Raw genomic sequence first — 20,760 nt, 5'->3', positions numbered from 1 at the left:
CTTGCAGTCATTGGCTTAGCATAAATTAATCATTGTTGACATCCTTTTGCCATTGACTAATATTTATCTAAATAATGATATTCATCCTGAACGATAACTGATTCTTCTTACACAACCCTATGAGCTTTAACTGATTTATCCTTATGAATACGCTGGAATCGATTGTTTAGTCGATTTCCTTTCATATCGGCTCTCAGAGCCGCACATTCGGGACTGTCTGGCAACACCGGCAAGTTCCGTCCTAAATTACTGATAAACTTTATCTCCTTATCAATTGTAGGGTCAAATTGACTGGCACATCTCGGGAAGAGTGCGCAGGATCGTTCATCCCTGCGCTGAAGCTAGGCGGATCTCCAGCTCCATCGAGTGGACCCTTCTGACTTGCTCGTGTGCCCTCAGCATGGGATGAAATTTTGTGCCGACACACGTTTCTGGCACATCCGGTGGGACCCCACAATCGTCATGACGGTTCACAACAACAACGATATCCTTATGGTATATTATGAAGACCTACTCGATGGAGATAAATGTGTCATCAGCAAAGCTATAGAAGAATTTCAGAATAAATATTTATTGTCCTACATCAAAACATGTGACAACACAATTGTTCAGAAATATCCACTACCAAAAGTTCTATTACACTGACAGACAGATACAGTTGAAGCTGAAGACATGCGTTTCTTTACAAAAGTTGTAGACAAATCTGTTCGTGATGCCATATTAAGCCATAATAAAGCTTTCTTGGACGCATTCCACAACACCATGAAAAGAGACGATTCATTGGTTTCCAGTTGGTCAAGTTGGGCCGGCTTATTACAACATTCCAGATCCGTCGACCCAAGGAACTAATCAAGTCGGTACCAGCCATCAAGAAGCAGCACCAGCTGGTAATGATGATGTCCAGACAGCCCAAGGTTCATCTGAACAAGCTTAAGGAACTACTACTGAATCAGATACAGTATAATCCTAGATCGTCAGTACAGCATGTGCAATAGCCAGCGGGACAAGGTCAGAATCAGGTGATCAATTTTGGCACATCAGGCCACATACCATCGTCGGCTCAAAAAATAGCGCCATCAATTCAACGGATCCGTAGAGATATAGATCCTCATGTCTACAATCAGAGACTTCAAGCAGCAAACCAGTAAATGACCCAACAGATAGAGATTCCACAAGGGTATCATTATGGCACAGATTATAACACCCTTCACATGATTTCGAATCCAGGGTATCAAGGCACATAGGATTTCAATCCACAGATGGGTCAGCAGGTGCAGAGAAATCCTAAATTCAAATACTGATGAGTTGTTGCTGAGGGTGACCGAGATAATGAAGAATAAGTTCGGTCTGAAGCCAAAATGCTGACCTTCTCGTACAAACGTCCATATCCAGAATGGTATGATTTGGTCGCTCTTCCCACAAATTACAGGCTCTCAGAGTTCGCTAAGTTCACTAGCCAAGACAGTATAAGCACGATAGAGCATGTCAATCGGTATCTTACATAATTGAGCGAGGTATCAGTTGAGGAGGCCCATCGAGTTCGCTTCTTCTCCTTGTTCCAGTCAGGGCCAACCTTCACTTGGTTTTCATCACTACCAGTCAACTCCTATTGCCAATTGGGCTAATTTGGAGAAGAAATTTTATACATATTTTTATACTAGGACTGGAGAAAAGAAGATTACCGATTTGATGACTATAAGGAAGAAGACCTAATGAATTGGGCACTGAGTTTCTTCAGAGGTTTCGAGAAACTAGGAACCTATGCTTCTCATTAAACTTGACTGATGATCAACTAGCTGCTTTAGCCGTTCAAGGAATGCTGCCAATGTGGAAAGAGAAACTGTTGGGACAAGAATTTGATAACTTGGGTCAATTGGCTCAACGAGTGGCAGTGCTCAATAGCCAATTCCAGAGTATGCATAGAGATACCCTAATTCCAGAAGAGTACCGCAGTGGCCGAAGCTTATAATCCATACTCAGTCGATGATAGGCTATGAAGATGAAGAGGAAGAGGTTGCTATGGCTAAATAGAATTGGAGCAAAAAACAATAATGGTGCCAAATCCTTAGGGAAGAGAAGTCGAGGAGAGCTATGACTTTGATGTCACAAAATCAGACAAGCTCTTCAATTTCTTACTTGAGAAGGGTCAAATCAAGTTGCCCTGAGAATCATGTTATGTTGCCCCCTGATCAATTGAAAAATAAGAAGTTCTGCAAGTTCTATAACGCTACTTCTCATTCCACTAATAAATGCAGAATCTTTACTACAGCATATACAGAGGGCTATTCAAGGAAGGCTCAAATTTGATATGCCTCAGAAAATGAAAGTTGATGACAATCCTTTCCCAGGAGATCAAAACATGATTGATGCTAGGCTGCTCAAAGGAAAGACTAAGGTCCTAACATCAACCAAATCAAGAGAAGCTAGAATAGTCGATCCCAAGATGCAAATATCGACTGACGAGTACAGAGAGATTAGAAGACTTCGCGATAAGCAAAAGAACCGATATGAGCAGGGAGAAACGTCAAAAGATAGGGCGATAAAGCCATGAATTACATCTTGGATCCTATTGAATGAGTGGCAACAGCAGAAGGAAAAGGATTATCATCGTTGGTTAGAGGATCAAGAGTACCAACGTCAACTAGAAAAGGAGACGTATGAAAGGATACAAGCCGAATCATATTGGAATTGTCCTTTCTTCAGACATTGCTAGAATGAAGGTTTGAAGTTGCCTACTAGACATGACTGTCCAGAATGCAGCAATTAATATTGGGAGTTTAGGCAATCCCAAAACCAACCACCGGTCTATCCATGCTCAAGATGCATATCATCATAATAACATGGATTGGTGTTTAAAAAATAAAAGTGTTCATAGTCGGCTGGGAAAAAGAGTTATTGATCAAGACTGGGCTGATTATGAAAAAGAGGGCAATGAAAGAAAATATATTTGGTAGGAAGGCCAATGGTGTCTAGGAAGCTTGACAAGAAGCCAGGAGGGAAGGATGCAACGTCCTAAGGAATAAAAAGTTGGAATAGGCTCAGGCATCCGGTAAACCTCAAATATGGTGTGCTAAGCAGACAACCGAAAGAAAGCAACCATCGGCTAATATTTAAATGGCTTTTCTGTTGCCATCAGAGTTCAGAGCTCTAGCGGATCAAGGAGTTTGTTTGGATTTCGATGAATCAGAGTATAAGGAGATAGTTGTCAAGTTGACGGTTATACAACAAGCAATATTTGATAAACCAGACAAGCATCGGCACTTAAAAGCTTTATACGTGAAAGGTTTGGTTGATAGGAAGCTGATGAACAAGATGCTGGTGGACGGAGGTGCTTCTGTCAATCTTATGCCTTACACCACTTTTTGTAAACTTGGCAAGGGACCAGGAGATCTGATTGAGACTGACATGATGCTTAAAAACTTCAGAGGTAACACATCTAAGACCTGAGGGGCAATGAATGTCGAACTGACAATCAGAAGTAAGACTTTGCTCACCACATTCTTCGTCATCGATAGAAAAGGGTTGTATACCTGCTCCTTGGTCATGATTGGATTCATGCGAACTATTGTGTACCATCGACCATGCATCAGTGTTTGATTCAATAGCATGGAGATGATGTCGAACTGGTTCATGCTGATGAATCTATGAGCATCGCAACGGCCGATCCAGTCTTTTGAGAACTAGGAGATTTTGAATACTTTTCTGGCAAGTTATGGGAATGAGGCTTCATTAAAATCAACAATGAAAGCCAGCAGCCGATGCAAGCAATTGACTCTGAGAGTCTGTTTTAGTAAATAGTTACAGCTTCACGTTGGCCATTGGATTAAGAAAAAATAAGCATTGGTCCTGGAGATGGGTTTAGGCCGACGTATGTGAATGCTAAGTCGAATCATAAATGCGATTTAGAGTTGATAGATTTCTTAAAGGAGTTCTATTTTGCTTAATGGGATGCTTGACCTGGGTTGATAAATCGTTTAACCATTGGTATGAAAAGTTCCGTGGCAAAATATTTGAATGGATGTTATCCTAGCATTTGATCAACACTTGATAGCCGATTTGGTTAGTCATCGGCTCTAATAGCCGGTACCAGTAAGGTATCGCCTCTAGTTCAAAAAATGAAAAAGTCTTCAAAGACATAAAAGCCGATACAAAGTGTATCGTCTCCAGAGCAAGAAATAAAAACAAAGACAGTCATACACAAGGGCATTACACTAAGACACATTCATGAAAGAGCAGAAGTCTTTGTTCATCAGTTTACCCTAAGTACAAACTAATCGAAGACCTTGTTCACTACTTCCTGAGCTGATGTAATGTCCACAGCTACCTCCACGGCAACGATGAATTCTTCGAGCAGGTCCTCATGTCCCTCAGGGCCGTCGCCCATTGGGAAGCTAGCTTCCATGGCATGGAGGTTATACCCGGTCTGGACTTGCGTCGTGGTTAGCACCACTGACGCGCCATGACGAACGTCGTGGAGGGCGATCTCCTGAGCATGGGCCGGGATGTCTTGGAGGTGAGCATTGATGAGGGAACCCCGAGCATTGATGACATTCATGGTCGCGTTCGCCGCCAGTTGGAGAGACTCTGACTGCACCGTTAGGGCTGGCGATCATAGAAGACTATCAAGTTAAAGACGGTGGAAATCCGAATAGAAGCATGCATGGAACTCGTCTTACCTACCACCGTGGCGTCAGACTCAGCCAGCCACGCTCGAATGGCACTGGCATCCTCCTTAGCCACATTAAAGGTCGCTTGGAAGACCCCTAGACAGATCTCAAGCTGGCTGTTTTTCTGAATTGCCTCAGAATAGCGGTCCTCGGCCGCCCTCCATTCTCGGAAGAAGCGCCGGGCATCGTCGTCGTTATACGAGTTGGAAGAATTCGACGATGAAGCCGACGTGGAAGATGCAGCGTCAGAGGGCTTGCTGGCCCTGGGGAGGGAACAAAGGCCATCATTCACGATGAACCTATAGACAAGTCAGAAAAGATCATCATCATGAATAGAGGATGTCAATCTTATCTCATGCGTTGGAGGCGCTGGTTCATCGGCATGTTGTCCTCCTTGACCTCCTCCATCGCTGGTTCTCCTCACCGGCCATGAAGTTGATTGAATATACAGGAAGAGAGAAAGGCTACTATAGAGTTCTGTGAGGGCAAAGAAAAGCAAAGAAACATGAACGGTTGCAAGTGCGGATGTGTTCAAGACTGGAGCCCTCAGCCGGTATTTGAAGCCACGGGACAAAGGGGTGGATGCCTCGAGTCGTGCAAAAGGCAACCACAATTAATAGAAGGTGAAACATCACCTTGCTAATACTAAAGAGAGTACAGCGCTAAATGACTAAGGATAGAAGATCGAAGGGCTCTCTTAATAAAGGTTGTGTTTTCAGACCTAAATAGGATTAAGACTGGGAGTCTGAAATTGGCTATTTTCAAAATCAGCTCTTTAGCTGGAACAAAGGTGATCAATCGACTGTGACAGTTCTTTAGCCTCTTGCCTGTTCGTGTTCTCCTTGGCCAAAAGAGTTTCATGATCAAAGAGACTCCTCTGAGCCTATTTCACCTTCAGGACCTGATCTTCAAAAATGAAAAAGGGAGACAAGACTCTGGAGAGGGCTGTGGATGGATTACCCTTGATGGCCAAGAGCAAAAGAGCTGATATGGTCGCCTTATGAATTTGTGAATAGCCATAATATAGTCCTTCCTTGGGAAGTTCAAACTAGATTGAGGAGTGTTATGTTGCAAAATGATTTATCAGCCAAAGTCTACAAGGATCTTGTGATAGATGATTTAGAGGATTTGAGTTGCCTTCGGCTGCGTGCTCTTGAAATATTGAAGCCAATAAACTAAGGGTTGTAAAATATTACAATAAAAGAGTCAAGAATAAGCAATTTTCTAATGGAGATTTGGTCTGAAAAGTAAAATTGTAGATTGGGTCAAAGGACAGCAAGTTCGGCAAATGGTCATCTAATTGGGAAGGACCTTATCGGATCAAACGTTGTGCGCCTGATAATGCTTATGTTTTGGAAACACTAAGAGGAGAAGAAGAATTCGGCAGAGCAATCAAATGGAAAATATTTAAAGAAATATTGCCTTAGCATTTGGATTAATACTTGACAACCAATTTGCTCAGTCGTCGGCTCTAATAGCTGATACCAGGAGGATATCGCCTCTAGCGTGAAAATAAACCCGAATGGGTCAAAGCCGGTACGATGTGTATCGCCTATAGGAGCAAAGCAAACACAGATAAGGTGATGCATATAGTATGAAGTATGAAATAAAAATCACTTAAGACAGAGAAATTGTTTGCTAATATCACCTATTACAAACTACGGGCCAGAAAACACTTTGTCTACTATATCATCGGCCTAGGAAATAAAGGCTACAGAGTTAGCAGCGCTGAAGAAATCCTCAACCAGGCGCTCATAATCCCCAGGGTGCGTCGTGGCTGGAAAACCATGGGGAAGGAACCGAAGTTCATGGCTAGAATGGGCTTGCGCAAAAGCCAAAGCCATGGCGGCACCATGGCAAACGCCATGCAAAGCGACCTCCCTAACACGGTTCGGGATGTTGTGCAGGTGAACCACCAGGATGGCACCCCTAGCGTTGATGAATTCCGCCACATACTTCCGTAGCCAATCGTGGGCTTTCCAGTTGAGCAGACAAATCTAAAAAGATTCAAAAGGAAGATGATTAGAATCTTGAAGATGAAATTGAAAGGAAGCAAAGGTTATGATAGATATCTCACCCATGATTCTGGCCTCGGCCTTGGCCAACCTATCCTCCACCGAATCGGCCTTGGGAGGTGATCGACATCGAACCATGGCTAGAGCCAATTCTACGAGGGAGAGACATTCAGTGAGACCCTGGCTATGCCGATCAATGGAGGCAAGCAGAACGTCATTGTCAATCCGTCTCCTCTGATAACAAGGGAGCTGGCGATGAGCTGTTAACGAAGAGAACCCTAAAGGTCGAACGGAGTCGGCCCTATCCCCCGAGGCAGCGGGGGCATCATGAGTTGTACCCTCCTGATGATGAAGGCACTGACATGATGATGCAGATCCGTTGAGGGCCTCTTCAGCAGACCTCTTGTTGTTCTCCATGATCTCAAAACAACGAAAAAGCATGAACTATACTAAGGACGCAGAAGGGTTGAGACGAAGCGAGTTGTTTTTTGATCCCTAGTCGTATCCCGTATATATAGCCCGGGGAGGCGAGGAGATAAATTTCGTCGGGGGTGTGAAATTGAAATCAGATACGGAAACGGATCGACGCTCCGAAAATTCAGGGGACAGATAACAAAGAGATAACATATTCGGACTTATTGCTTCCTCAAATTACAAAATATCGTGGGATGGATACAAAATATTTACATTGACCAGCAATTATCCCACCAAGGTTTCTTTGGATTGAAGGGAGTTCGAATCCCCACAGGGCTAAAGGTCATCATGAACCGAGTCACATTGGCCCGTTAATAAAATTATGTCAGAGAAGAGGAAAGGCCGCCTACTTAATAGATGTCCAGCTGATTTCTCGGTGACTAGGAAACTGCGGGAAAGAAGCTTGTGGCTTTTCTGATGGACATTTAATTGAGCAAACAAGGAGAAGGTGTCCACATATTTTAGCCCTTGCAAACACTAGAACAACTCTGCGAGGATGGAGAGAAGACCTAGACGATATCACAAGGATTCTTCTAACCGCAGTAGCGGATTCTCTTGCTCGATGAGGTGCTGAGATGAGCGACACAATCACTCTATACACAAGAATTCTTCTAACCGCTCAAGATCTTCATAGCAAAAAGATTGACCATGGAGGATCCGGCGGAGTCAGAAGCACTCGAAGGGGCATATGGAAGATAAACATAGTTGAATTGTTGAATTGCTCACACCAAGGTCGGATAGACATTTTATAGCTGGCCTGGAAAGATAAATCTAAGTGCCCGTGAAGTAATGATGCTCTCGTAAAAGTTTTGAAACATGGGCTCATGAGCTGACATAGACGGTGACAAACAGTAGACCCTAGATCAAGATTCTTTACCTGTGACTGCGGATCTATTGGGGGTACAGACGTGATAATTTTAGAATAAAATTACTTTTATCCTAAAATTAGGGGACATGTGTTTACACCAGAATTTAGGAAGAAGAATCGCAGGGACTCGAAGACCCCCAAGATCATGTCATCTAGGAATCAATTGCGAACAGGTTGGTATCAGCTGCTTCGAATACAACACTAGAATCGGCTTTCCTCAGATAGCGTTAGCAGATAACGGCAAAGGCTACAATCGGCGCCGGGACAAGGCATGTTGGACTCTATAAAAAGGGAAAGATTAGAGTCCAAGTTATCTTAAATTAGGAATGTTTTCTCTAGGACCAAAGATTGTGATGAGTCGTGCTTAGATATGAGTCATGCGTAGGTCCCAGGTATAAATATCAAACCCCGGCTATTATAAAAACACACAATCAATCAAATATAAGTTACTTACTTTTTTTTGGCTACGGCCACCCCTTTGGAGTAGGAGTAGAGTAGATCTCGGTGAGTTCTTCAGCGAGTACGGCTGCATCAATCCGGTCGACCTCCACTGCTTGTCTGTAAGTACCGTCATGGCTTATACCTCTGTTCGTACGGCTGCATTGATCCAATCGACCTCCACCGCGACTCTGGTATAAGTTAGTTATCGATTCTTGTCTAGTTCAAGTAAGGTTGCATCAATCCGGTCGACCTCCACTGCTCGAATTAGATTAATGTCAAGTTATCGACTCTATCTAAGGGTGGCATTCCTTCAGATAGATTCATTAAGTTATCGATATTGCTTATTGCTTCTATTATTTATTTAATTACAGCAATATCACTTCGCTCGATTGGGATTGATCTAGATCAGCCTTATATCATGTTTAACCCATCGTTTGTTAATATAAACTTATCTGATCTGCTCTTTAAACGATGAGTTATGTTTTATCGGCTATTTTATATCAATCTTGATCGCGCATAGTATGCGGTTAAGGTATGTCTGATTTTGAGTAGATCTATTGGCTAGCGAAAACTGTTTCATGACCCGTTATCACGACTTGTGTGATTCTGTCTCGCACCCCCACTGTTAGCACGTGGAGTGGGAGTCATTATTCGGTAGATTTATTCCTGAGATGGCATGACCTCAACTGTGTTATGCCTAAATCGGTTGTTTTAGCCGATATCGAGCGCTTTCACGAACAGTTCACGTCATGAGATCGTTGAAGTAGGATATGTTGAAAGATATGTTAGCCCCATGATCTTATTATTGTATTACGGTCTGCATGATTCTGTCTCATGTCCCACTGATATTAGTGATAAATTAGGGTCATCAAGTCTATTGTTGTTTCTACGACCTACATGATTCTACCTCATGCCCCACTGGTCATAGCGATAGATGAGATCTAATATATTCATTAGATTTATCTTTATTAAATGGTTGAATGGTGATGAGTTGTTTCTTTTATATAAAAGGGGTTCGATTACTTACAGTTAGGGATGAAAACGGTACGGATATTTTTCGACCGTATTCGAAACCTAATCTGTTTAGAGGGGTTGAGATCTGTCCGTATCTGAGTCCGGATATCCAACATCCGATACCGTATCCGTATCCGAATACTCAAATCGCATATTTATGATGTCGATATCCAATCGTATCCTATCCGACATAGTTGACACTATCCGTATTCGAATCCGAATCTGGACAGAAATATGAAAACAAATGTAATATCGGTGATATCCGTCCGTATCCGATCCATTTTCATCCCTACTTAGAGTCATTGACTTAGCATAAATTAATTATTGTTGACATCTTTTTGTCATTGACCGATATTTATCTAAATAATGATATTCATCCTGAATGATAACCGATTCTTTTTATACAACTCCATGAGCTTTAATTGATTTATCCTTATGAATATGCTGGAATCGATTGTTCAGTCGATTTTCTTTTATATCGGCTCTCAGAGCCGCACATTCGGGACTGTCTGGCAACATCGACAAGTTTCCGCCCTAAATTACTGATAAATTTTCTCTCCTTGTTAATTGCAGGGTCAAATTGACTGGCACGTCTCGGGAGAAATGCGCAGGATCGACCATCCCTGCGCCGAAGCTAGGCAGATCTCTAGCTTCATCGAGCGGACCCTTCCGGCTTGCTCGTGTGCCCTCGGAACGGGATGAAATTTCGTGCCGACAGTGCCGAACTTAAATCTATTTTTACAAATGATTTTCTAGAATTCTAAAATGTGAAATTCTTACGGAGAGATGGCTAAAAACAAAATTCGGACGAAACCCACCTCGGAGACTGGCATTCGAAAAACCGCGTAAACGACAAAAGAAAATATTTCTTTCGAAAAAAAAAAAACTCGAATTCTGCGAACACACGCTCCTCTCCTCGGAGGCACCCCGACATCACCTCACCCCACCACGACCTCCTTCCTTGAAGTTGAAGCCGTCAGCACAGCACCCAAACCTCGTCTCTCCTCTCCCGACTCCGTCGCCTCCATTCCGTCGCTGCCGGAGGCGTGCTCGATCCGGCCATGGATGACTCTGTCCTTGTCAATGACCTCGGTCCCTCTAAGCCCCCGTCGGCCTCTTTCTACGACGATATGTTCGACTCCTACTTCAACGACGCGGACGAGGCCCCCGAGCCCTCGCCTAAGGCTTCTTCCTCGCCGTCGACGCCGCCGCCCGTGTTCGACAAGCCGGTCTTCGACGACGATCCTGACACGGCCGATCCATTCGACGCGATCCCCTTGTTTGGAGGCGGCGGTGGCGGGGAAGGGGAGGACTTCCTCGGTGGCGTCGGGAGCGCGGCAAAGCCGGAGAGGAGGGAGTCGGAGGCGGTGGGTTTTGATGAAGACTTGCTCCCTGGGTTGGGTGGGAGCACCAATTCGACGGAGGAGCCGGTCAGGGAGGTGGAGCGGGACCGTCAGCCGGTGGGGTTCGACGATGATTTGGTCCCTGGATTTGATAGGAGCATGAAGCCGGCGCCGCAAATGGAGCCTGTGGCGTTTGATGATGGTGTGATCCCTGACTTTGGTGGAGGCACGAGCCATCCCTATTCGGCAAGGTCTGAGAGTCTTCTAATTCAAAATTTCCATTTAGTTTGCATTTATCTATGTATTTTCTGCATACTTGATTTATTATTTAGAAGGTGAGCTTGGATGGGTTATGGGTAAGGTTTTAGCTGTTTTGTTACAACCATCGAATTGACAAATTATGCTCCATCCTGGGTAAGCTAGATTCTGGAAATGAAGTCCTGTCCAAGTTTTTAAAAGTTTTGGACTTTTGGTGCTTAGATTCTGAGTCTTTTGATGCAATGCCACAGAAGCATAATTCAAACAGCAGGAAAGAATGGGGAAAGTAAGCCATAGTGACGTGGATGAAAGATTTCAAGTGAATAACTGCAAGAGAAAACATGAAAACTTATAGTTGAACCACTGCTCCCCTTCCCCCCCAACCCTGTTCCTCTGCACGCGCGATGGGTAAAGATATAGCCTTGTTCGCTTGAACTTATCAGCTTGGCTTGTCAGCCATAGTACAATATTTTTCTCTCACAACAAATCAGCGAACAATACTTTTCAGCCTGGCTTTTCAGTATGTTCATTTAATAGCGCTGATTTCGGAAACAGTTAGAGAGATTCTGTGTTGAATTTGTCCACTGGTTTGAGGGTCTGTTTGCTGATATGTTCTCTTGACGTTGACTTGATATTTATTGTTTTCTAATATAATTTCTAGGCATCTTACATTTTCAGAACTTTTGGGAACATTATGAGTTCTGCCTTTTGCATGCCACTCTTCCTTTTGCAGTAGCGAGCGTTCTTGTTCTAGTTCCTATGATAAAATTGAATCTAGGCTAATCACTTGAGACTCTGAACTGACGTGTCATATTTCTTCCATTATATCCATTATTAGATCCATATTGGTTGTTTGAATGCTTTGTTCAACATTAAAGATGATTTTGTCTATGACAATGCAAGATCTTCAAATGTCTGTGCCTTATGGTCGGATCATACTTTATTTGAAGAAGTTGCAGGTGCAATTTAGTGCATAGCAGAAAATTGTATGTGGCATCCTGTATCTAACTAGAAGTTGGAACTGGAGGAAAACTGGTTATTCAGGCCACGTGTCCTATCGTTGCTCATTAGCTACCTTTTATAGCAATGAACCCTTCGTATGATATTGTATTTTACTTGCCTGTTTTATTGCTGGTTTGGAAGTGAGTAGTTCACTAAATGCATCATAACTTCATGATTGTGCTAATGCAAGTTCACTTTCAATTACTTTCCTATCTGGTTTTCCCCTTCTGGTGGTTCCTGAGAGCTACATTGTCGATAAGTGTTGTGTTGTGTTGACCTGTCTAATTTCTATCACTTTGATTTTAATCATTAACAGCATATATGACTGCTTGTGGGAACTGTTAAGAATCAAATGCAATATAGTTGTCTTTGTGATAACCATATGAGTTATTCTTCTCTTGTTTGGTGATCAGTTGTGACTGAAATATATACAGGGAGGAACCTATAATAAGGCAAGAAAGTGAATCAATTTCATCCAGCAAAATGAGTGTGAGCACGCCAGAAGATCCTTTCGTCATTTTAGGTGGTACACACAGATCGGGATATTCATCTTTTGGATTGTTTTCAGATCCTTTGAATAACATCGGCATGCCTGTGAAGGAAGGGAACACAAAAGTTGATGTGCCTGATAATACCAGTGGGATATTTCAGGGGTCTGATATCTTTACTGACTTTCCAAAAGCCATGCCACCCTTTTCGTTTACATCTGAAAACCAGAGTGATATAAATGAAAGGAGATATGCTGAAAACATAAATAGCATGAGTGTCTCTGATCGGGTGCCTCAGGAGAAGCCAGTCCAACAAGCTTCAGCAGAAGCACCTGACAATAAATTGTTTGAGATGAACTTCCCTGAAGCATCTGTTATCCGTGAAGTACCTGTTACCACTGGTTTTCAGACATTAAACCCATTTGCTGGGGAAGACGATTTGTTAGAGGCAAATCAATCTTCACAGAGGCCTAATGATGTGTGGGTAACTGTTTCTGATATTGCTCTAGTGACACTACCTACAAGTGCGCCGCCTCCTTCACGGCCGCCACCTCCACTTGCTGCTAAGAAACCACCTACTGAATCTGTAACTAGTGAAGCATATGCCCATCATCGTAATCAAGGCTACCATCACTCCGCATGTTCAAACACTTCTAAAACATCCCAAATTGATGAATTGGAAGATTTTTTCATGGCAAAGCCTGCTAATTTTGCCAATGGTCATCCACAAGTTCTAAAGCATGAAGGAAACGGGCATTATCCATCTGCAGCTACTGCAAGTTTCATGGACTGGACTGAGATGGGACACTCTAAAGGGGGGAACCAAGGGGCATTTGATTCTATGTTCACCAGCAATCAATATAGACAGCCAGAAATAGATGAGAAAGCAGAAGTATGTGCTCATGAAATGGGAACTACAGATGAAGAAGAGAGATTAGAAAATGAACGAATACAAAGAGAACATAAAGAGGAGCAAAGAAGAGCAGAAAGGGAGAGGGAAGAACAGCTTGAGAGGGAAAGGGAAAAGGTGAGACAAAGGGAACAAGAGGAGCAGAGGAGGCGTGAAAAAGAGAGGGAGGCCAGGCAGGCTGTAGATAAGGCTGTACGGGAGGCACGTGAAAGAGCAGCTGCTGAAGCATGCATGCGAGCTGAGAAGGAGGCTCGTCAAAGAGCAGAGCGAGCTGCCGTATGGAAAGCAACAACAGAAGCTCGTGAGAGAGCTGCAAAGGCTGCTGCAGAAGCTAAGGAAAGAGAAGCAGCAGAGGCTAGAGAAAGGGCTGCAGTAGAATCAAGGGAAAGGGATGCCAAAGTTGCTGCAGAAGCAAAGGAAAGAGCTGCCAGGGCTGCTGCTGAAGCTAGAGAAAAGGAAGCAGCAGAATTTCAGGAGAGAGCTGCTGCAGAAGCTCGGGCAAAAGCTGAGCGAGCTGCTGTTGAGAAAGCTGCAGCAGAAGCACGAAGGAGGGCTGAAAGAGCAGCTTTCGAGAGGGTTGCTGCTGAAGCTCGGCAAAGGGCTGCTAATGAAGCTAGAGAAAGGGCTGCAGCTAAAGCACGGGCAAGAGAAAATCAGCAAAGGAGAGCAACAGCAGAACCTGATCTCGAGTCATTCTTTGGCATGCCTTCTAGATCAAGCAGTGTACCGAGATCATACAACAACACAACGGTGAGAACTGAGCAACTGCATGAGTTATTTTGTAGGGAAATTTTCCGTTTAACTTTGTTTTCTCTGATACTTTTAAAATTTTCAGAATCCTTTCGATGTTCAACCTCATGGCAATGCTGATTCTGGTGGTGTAAGGACATCTTCCAGTTCAGCTTCTTCCTTTACTCAGCCTTCGTCAAGCAATCTTATGGATGGCCTATCTTCTATATTTGGAGGTACTATTTAGTATTTGAATGCTATTATTATTATTAGCAGTGTTTCTGAGCTATCTTAGAAACTAATTTGCGCAAATCAATTATAGCACATGTTGATTAAAGATGCCAATCAATGTTTCTAGTCGTGGAGATAGGGGTGGTCACAACTCAGGCTCTCTACAGCGTTTAAAACTAATGTTTTTTTAGTACAGAAGACTACCTTAGCATACTTTGAGTGTATGAAGCACTAACCTTGTTTAATATTTTTCATATATAGCACCTTCATCATCTGCTGTATTTCAAGAAGTGGATGGAGAGAGTGAAGAAAGAAGGAAGGCAAGACTGGAACGACACCAAAGAACGATGGAGCGTGCGGTATGCTAACTTATAATCAATTTGCAACCACTTGTCATTTAGTAATTATAAAAGTAACATATTGATTTCAAAAGGCAACTATATCTGTTCATATGATATTTTTCAGGCAAAAGCTCTTGCTGAGAAGAATGAGCGTGACTTGCAAGCTCAGCGGGAGCAGGAAGAGCGACATGTAAGCTCTATATCTTATCATAACGATTCTGGACTTTAAGTAGATAAATGAATTAGACAGTTTGTTTTTTGAGGTAATGTGGTTTCTCTTTTCAGAGAATTGGTGAATCACTTGATTTTGAGATAAAGAGGTGGGCTGCTGGCAAAGAAGGCAACCTACGGGCCTTACTATCAACATTACAATATGTTAGTACCCTGTTTCCAGTGTAGATATATGATTTTGTGCCCCTTTTTCCTTGGAAATATGTTTTCTGATTGCAGTCGCTGCATGTTTGATGGGATCTTGCCTAACTTAAATGGGGTGTTAGTGCTCATTAGGGAGAAATTACACCTTTGGTGTTTGGCTGGGGCTCGTGGAGTTTCTCATCTCCTTGCCCTTGCACCAAGTGACAATTTCTCTTATATATAATGATACCTAGCTCTCCTGTGTGTTTGAGAAAAAAGGCTCCTTGCCATATCTGTTGCTAAGTTCCAGTACTTCTTTTCTTTGCAATAAAGGCACTTATGGAAATATTGTTATTGTCAGTTTAAACTTTTGGGCACATGGAATTTGAGGTTATGTATACTAGGAGATAGTTAATATATGCTTTTAGTAGTAGACCCATAGTAGGGTTGACCGTATCCTCTCCCCCCCCCCTCCCCAAATTGTTCAAATGATCACTGCAAATCAGGCCAGTGGCCTGGTGAATATGATCGTGGGTGTCAAATGTAGGGATGGCAGCGGGTCGGGTAAGGTGTGGGTGGAATAAATACCTGCCCACGATAAATTGCCTATCAAGTAAAATTTCATACCCGTGGATAAAATTTTGTACCTGTACCCGCACCCGTCGAGTACGATACCCGCCGGTATCCGCACCCGCAAGCTTGATTATCACTAGAATTGAATTCTTTGTATTTTTAGCACTAATGGATGAAGTGACATACCCGCACATATCCGTGGGTAGAATCTTGTACCTGTACCCGTGGGTAGATTTTGTACCCACGCCCACACACATCGGTAACGATACCTGCGGGTAGGATTGGCCATCCCTACAAATGCCTTTGCGAAACTTTTCAAATTGGTTTTGAACGTCCCTAGCTCATACTCCCTCCATTTTAAGATATAATGGAGTGAAGCCTTTTATTTTGCATATGCATTAAGAAGGTGAAAATCTGGAAGAGAGACAGAAGGCTATATATGCTACCATACTAATAGACATGCTACAACAACATAGTCTGTCAGTCCCAAGCAAGTTGGGGTAGGCTAGAGTTGAAACCCACCAAGAGCTCCTAGTCACGGTTGAGGCACTTCAATAGTTGCTTTCCAAGTACTTCTATTCAAGCATAGATCTCTAAGTATATCTCAAGCTTTCAAATATCTTTTTATTGCCTCCATCCATGTCAATTTCGGTCTTCCTCTACCTCTCCTCACGTTATTAGCTTGGCTTAGGACTCCACAATGCACTGGTGCCTCTGAAGGTCTCCTTTGGACATGGCCAAACCACCTCAACCGATGTTGGACAAGTTTTTCTTCAATTGATGCTACCCCTAGGCGATCACGTATGTCATCGTTCCGAACTCTGGTCCATTCCTGTGTGACCACAAATCCATCGCAACATACACATTTCTGCAGCACTCAGTTGTTGAACATGTCGAATCTTTGTAGGCCAACATTATGCTCCATAGAACATAGCCGGTCCAATCACCATTCTATAAAACTTGCCTTTTAGCTTTTGTGGTATCCTCTTGTCACAAAGAATGCCAGAAGCTTGTCGCCACTTGATCCACCCTGCTTTGATTCTATGCCTAACGTCCGCATCAATATCTTCATCCCTCTGTAGCATTCGATCCCAGATAACGAAAGGTATCCTTAGGCACTACTTGACCTTCCAAACTCATATCTCCCTCCTTCTGTGCAGCTCCGCCTAAAGTCACATCTCATGTATTTGGTTTTAGTTCTGCTTAATCTAAAACCTTTAGACTCAAGGGTCTGTCGCCACAACTCTAGTTTTCTATTTACTCTTGTCTGGCTTTCGTCCACTAACACTACATCATCAACGAACAACATACACCAAGGGATATCCCCTTGTATGTTCCTGGTAACCTCATCCATTACTAGGCAAAGAGATACGGGCTCAAGGCTAACCCTTGATGAAGTCCTATTTTAATCGGGAAGTAATCTGTGTTGCCATCATTTGTTCGAACACTAGTCACAACATTGTTGTACATGTCCTTGATGAGGGTCATGTACTTTGATGGTACTTTATGTTTGTTGAAAGCCCACCACGTAACATTTCTTGGTATCTTGTCATAAGCTTTCTCTAAGTCAATGAAAACCATGTGTAGGTCCTTCTTCTGCTCTCTGAACCGCTCCATAACTTGTGTTATTAGGAAGATTGCTTCTGTGATTGACCTTCCGGGTATGAAACCAAATTGGTTCATAGATATCTGCGTTGTTCCTTGCAGGCGTTGCTCAATGACTCTCCCATAGCTTCGTAGTGTGGTTTATCAACTTTATTCGCTGATAATTAGTACAACTTTGGATGTCTCCCTTGTTCTTGTAGATTGGTACCAATATGCTTCTTCTCCACTCCTCAGGCATCTTGTTCGATCGAAAGATATTGTTGAACATCTTGGTTAGCCATACTATAGCTATAGCCCCGAGACATCTCCACACCTTGATTAGGATACCATCAGGGCCCATTGCTTTGCCCCCTTTCATCCTTTTCTAGGCTTCTCTAACCTCCGATTCTTGAATCCTCCGCACAAAGTGCCTATTAGTGTCATCAAACGAGTCGTCCAGCTGAACGGTGGTGTTATCGTTCTCACCATTGAACAGTTTATCAAAATACTCTTGTCATCAATGTCTGATCTCATCCTCCTTCACCAAGAGCTGCTCCCTCTCATCCTTTATGCACTAATAGACATGTCTAATAGCTCAAATTTCTCTGATGTCTAGCTTGGCAGGGGGTAATAAGTGTGCAGCTTGGTTACTCCTAGAATCACTACCAAGGCAAAACTGGATGCCCCTTTAGATAGCATCATCCATGATTGAACTCTGCTGAAATACTTTGTGTTTGTGGCCGATTTTAAATCATCATGTTTTCATGTGACTGTTGAGAATTCCCACAGTAAAAGGGTGTACTGAAATTTTAATTACAGAAATAAAATGCAAGTGTGGCCATGCTGTTGTTAGGTTATATATACATCTCTTGGTTAGTAAGGTGAGAATTAGTCTGCATAAGAATGTATTGTCAGTCTGTAGTATCATGTCTATTTGACCCAAGCATTATATATTATTCTGAATGGAAGACTACATCGATGGCTTCACTATCTCCTAGTGAATAGAGAACACCAATCGAATCTTTGCAGATACTCCGTCAATCCCCGGAACTAGTCAAGATAGGGTTTAGAAAGATGGAAGCAATCAATTTGACGTCTAGATGTTTCATTCGTTTTCTCATGAATATACTGTGCATGACTAAAATTAGTATAATGTAGCATAAATTAATCATTGTGCCTACAGTATAGAAAATAGCTGGTTAAGTAAGTCTAATAAACGAAGTGATGATATGATGTTCACTGTGAGGATGATTTCAAAATAATTGTCTCATGGGCAGGGATGTTGAAGGGCGGGCCTGGTGCAAGCGGTAGAGTCTTACCGCCTGTGACTGGAAGGTCGCGGGTTCGAGTCGCAGCCTCCTCGCATTGCACAGGCGAGGGTAAGGCTTGCCACTGACACCCTTCCCCAGACCCCGCACAGAGCGGGAGCTCTCTGCACTGGGTACGCCCTTTATGGGCAGGAAGTTGTTTCAGTTGCAACCTTTTGTATTATACATTGTGCTACAAAATCTCTTTTTGTTTTATATTTTGGAAAGATGCTTAAGTATGGCTATTGAGTGCTAGAAAATTAGATTTTCTAGCCTTTTGTTCTTCTCTAATTGCTATACTAATGCTTCTTGTTTAATTGTGCAGATTCTTTGGCCTGAATGTGGTTGGCGACCTATATCATTGACTGATCTGATTACAGCAGCATCTGTCAAGAAAGAATACAGGAAAGCAACATTGTGCATCCATCCTGATAAAGTGCAGCAGAAGGGGGCAAATCTTCAACAGAAATACATTGCAGAAAAGGTATTCGACCTTCTGAAGGTATGGCTACTCAATGTCATTCTAGACTTGATCTATTAGCTTCTTACCTGTTCAATTCAGTTTTCCCAACATTTCAGCTACAAAAGCTCATTGCTGCTGCTGTGCTTCTAATGCATTGTTAGTTTGTACAGTACTAAACCTTTTTCACGATTGGCATTCTTAGTGTTATAAAATATCTCACGACTCGCAAGCAATGGTTTTATTCTGTTAGACCTTTGCTTACACACTTCTGTGATGCAAACAGGAAGCCTGGAACAAATTCAACTCAGAAGAACTATTCTAACATCTTGTTTAGGAAACATGTTGATCATTTATATATTGCAAAACAAGTATTGGGAAGGACAGAAAGGCAAGCTATGGTAGATATTTTATTCTTTTTCTTTTCTATTATATATAGTTTTGTCGTGTTTGTCTTATTTCCTTGTTACCGATTTCTTGCTCGCTTTATTTATCGACATCTGTACCTTTATTTTTGTCATGTAACTTTGTATATGTTGTTCCGTGGGTAGTGTAAGTAAACCTGTACTTTTAGAGAAACAATCCTGTAAATAGCAAGCGGAAAATTCCATTTTTGACAATAGCATTTACGCGGAGATTGCTTGACTTCCTTGGGTAAATGTATATCCACTAGTGCAGAGCGCGCACCTGCGGGTACAGATGTGAAGAATGAACATTGAGATAGTTGATGCATATGCACTGCAGTTTTGGAAGGTCTGCTGGTCCTGTCTGGAAATACATTACATACGCTGTTTATGTGCAGGAAGAGCGGTGCTTAATATATATACTATACATGTTGGTTAGATACAAAACTAATATATAGCCTTTCAGTCCCAAGCAAGTTAGGGTAGGCTAGAGTGAAAACTCACCAAGAGCCCTAAGTCACGGGTCAGGCTACTTTTTAAGTACTTCTATTCAAACATATATCTTTAGGTATATCCTGAGCTTTCAAATATCTTTTTATTGCCTCTTTCCATGCCAATTTCAATCTTTCTCTACCTCTCCTCATATTATTAGCTTTGCTTAGGAGTTCACAATGCACTGGTGTCTCTGGATGTCTCCTTTGGACATGGCCAAATCATCTCAACCGATGTTGGACGGTGCACCTTAGGACTCCTATTCACCTTAATATATATACTATACATGTTGGTTAGATGGAGCGAAATATATTATACATGGCGATATTCTGCCTGGTGCGGGCGTGTTGGAGTAACATGACGATTGGATAGGCGGTGCATGGCCTACACGAGCTATAAGTACAGAAAACGAGTAGAGAATGTTCAACCTAGCACATTTTTGGATAAACAGGCATATAGGTTCTTGATAGGATTAGACGGTCTAGGTAACCAACGGTAATTGAAGGTACGATAGCCTGGCTAATATACAGACAACAGGCCTAGGAGCAGGTTTCATCCTTCTTTGTACAGGAGAACCTTTTTATCGGGATGCTCCATAACCCTTCATAGTTTGAGGAGTCTGACACGCTTAGCAAATGTTATGCATGCTGCATTTGTGAAGCTTAATCCTTCGCATGTCACAAAACGGCGATGTCAGCGCCTTGTTGATTGTCTTTACCTGGTTGAAGAAACAATGTATCGAATCAATAAATGATTATCTTGGAATAGAATGGTTGCAGTGAAGGAAAGGGTAATTTAGGTTTTT

At 42.6% G+C, this 20,760-nt stretch overlaps 1 protein-coding gene across 1 annotated transcript; it reads left to right on the top strand.

Annotated features, from left to right (window-relative positions):
• Window positions 1-10,411: 10,411 nt before the first annotated feature.
• LOC136456026 (auxilin-related protein 2-like) lies at window positions 10,412-19,568 on the top strand. Its single transcript, XM_066455792.1, has 8 exons — window positions 10,412-11,073; window positions 12,517-14,230; window positions 14,316-14,445; window positions 14,702-14,799; window positions 14,906-14,971; window positions 15,067-15,156; window positions 18,925-19,101; window positions 19,346-19,568. Exons 1-8 carry the CDS (start codon window positions 10,541-10,543, stop codon window positions 19,382-19,384), a joined length of 2,847 nt encoding a protein of 948 aa, XP_066311889.1. The 5' UTR covers window positions 10,412-10,540; the 3' UTR covers window positions 19,385-19,568.
• Window positions 19,569-20,760: the final 1,192 nt, after the last annotated feature.

This window comes from Miscanthus floridulus, chromosome 6 (assembly GCF_019320115.1).
Source record: "Miscanthus floridulus cultivar M001 chromosome 6, ASM1932011v1, whole genome shotgun sequence".
Classification (NCBI taxonomy): Eukaryota; Viridiplantae; Streptophyta; class Magnoliopsida; order Poales; family Poaceae; genus Miscanthus; species Miscanthus floridulus.
The sequence above is the reverse complement of the archived record's forward strand: the minus strand, read 5'-3'. Positions and strand labels throughout refer to the sequence as shown.